Source organism: Neopelma chrysocephalum, unplaced genomic scaffold (genome assembly GCF_003984885.1).
Source record: "Neopelma chrysocephalum unplaced genomic scaffold, ASM398488v2 Primary Assembly neopelma1_93904, whole genome shotgun sequence".
Taxonomy (NCBI): Eukaryota; Metazoa; Chordata; class Aves; order Passeriformes; family Pipridae; genus Neopelma; species Neopelma chrysocephalum.
In genome coordinates, this window is record NW_020922617.1 from 7091 (window position 1) to 8709 (window position 1619).

At 49.8% G+C, this 1619-nt stretch overlaps 1 protein-coding gene across 1 annotated transcript; it reads right to left on the reverse strand.

The window, feature by feature from the left end:
• Positions 1 to 480: 480 nt before the first annotated feature.
• LOC113980373 (olfactory receptor 14J1-like) lies at positions 481 to 1397 on the reverse strand (the record flags this gene model as incomplete). Its single annotated transcript, XM_027707591.1, has 1 exon — positions 481 to 1397. A coding segment is annotated over exon 1 (917 nt), but the record flags the coding sequence as incomplete, so codon positions are not given.
• Positions 1398 to 1619: the final 222 nt, after the last annotated feature.

Below are 1619 nucleotides of genomic sequence, written 5' to 3' on the forward strand. Positions count from 1 at the left end.
TGTGGAAGGGAAGGGAGAGGAGGCCCCACAGGAGAAGGGCTGCTGCTCCCTGGCAGTGCTGCTCTGCTGGGACTCTTTTCTGGCCCAGCTCTGCACAGAGGCCCCAACCCTGCAGCTGCAGAGAAGTCAGAGAGGAAAGATGTCAGGCAAACAAGTCAATGCAGAGTTCTTTATTTGGTATTTAAGCAGACAGTGAGTAAAATTGCCAATTTGTACAGCCTCTGGGACAGGCTAGGAAGGCAAACACTGAATTGAAAATGGTGTTTATATATATATAAATATATATATATTTATATATATATATATTTACAGATATAAAGATTTTTTGGTGTGAACAAATTCTCACAAAAATAACAACCCTACCAGGAGTAAAAGATAGAGAAGATATGGTGGACCTGTAATGAAGTCCATAACAAGATTGGCCTTTAATGAGGTCCATAACATGCAGAAGAAGGAGAGTTGATTGCTTCTGAAAAACACCCAGTTATCAGTTTCCTCATGGCATCCTTGAGTTCCTGGTTCCTGAGGCTGTAGATGAGGGGGTTCAGTGTTGGAGACACCACTGAGTACATAAGTGACACAATAAGATCCAGGGATGGGGATGAGATGGAGGGGGGCTTCAGGTAGGAAAAGAATAAGGTGCTGATAAAGAGGGAGACCACGGCCAGGTGAGGGAGGCAGGTGGAAAAGGCTTTGTGCCGTCCCTGCTGAGAGGGGATCCTCAGCACAGCCCTGAAGATCTGCACATAGGAGAAAACTATGAAAATGAAACACCCAAATATTAAACAGGCACTAAACACAATAAGCCCAAGTTCCCTGAGGTAGCCTGAGTGTGAGCAGGAGAGCTTGAGGATGTGTGGGATTTCACAGAAGAACTGGCCCAGGGCATTGCCCTGGCACAGGGGCAGGGAAAATGTACTGGGTGTGTGCAGCAGAGCAATGAGAAACCCAGCGGTCCAGGCAGCTGCTGCCATGTGGGCACAAGCTCTGCTGCCCAGGAGGGTCCCGTAGTGCAGGGGTTTGCAGATGGCAATGTAGCGGTCGTAGCACATGATGGTGAGGAGGGAAAACTCTGCTCTAAGAAAGACTATGTACACAAAAACCTGTGTAGCACATCCTGTGTAGGTGATGGTTCTGGTGTTCCACAAGAAATTGTGCATGGCTTTGGGGACAGTGGTGCAGATGCAGCCCAGGTCTGTGAGGGACAGGTGGAGCAGAAAGAAGTACCTGGGGGTGTGCAGGTGGTGGTCGCAGGCTACGGCGCTGAGGATGAGGCCATTGCCCAGGAGGGCAGCCAGAGAGATGCCCAGGAAGAGCCAAAAGTGCAGGAGCTGCAGCTCCCGCCTGTCTGCGACTGCCAGAAGGAGGAACTGGGGCATGGAGCTGCTGTTGGACATTTGATGCCTCAGGGTATGATTTTCTGTTGAGGAGAAAAAAGGCAGAAGTGAATTAGGCCAGACTCAATCACCAAAACATCTTGCATGTCTCATAGCACTTCAATATTCAGGGCCTCTTTTCAGGAAGATCTCTCTGCATCCCTCTCCCCGAGCTCTGGGTTTTGCTGGCTGAAGGGGGCACTGAGAGCAGGGACCCTGGAATGGGCTCCCGAGGAATCCTTC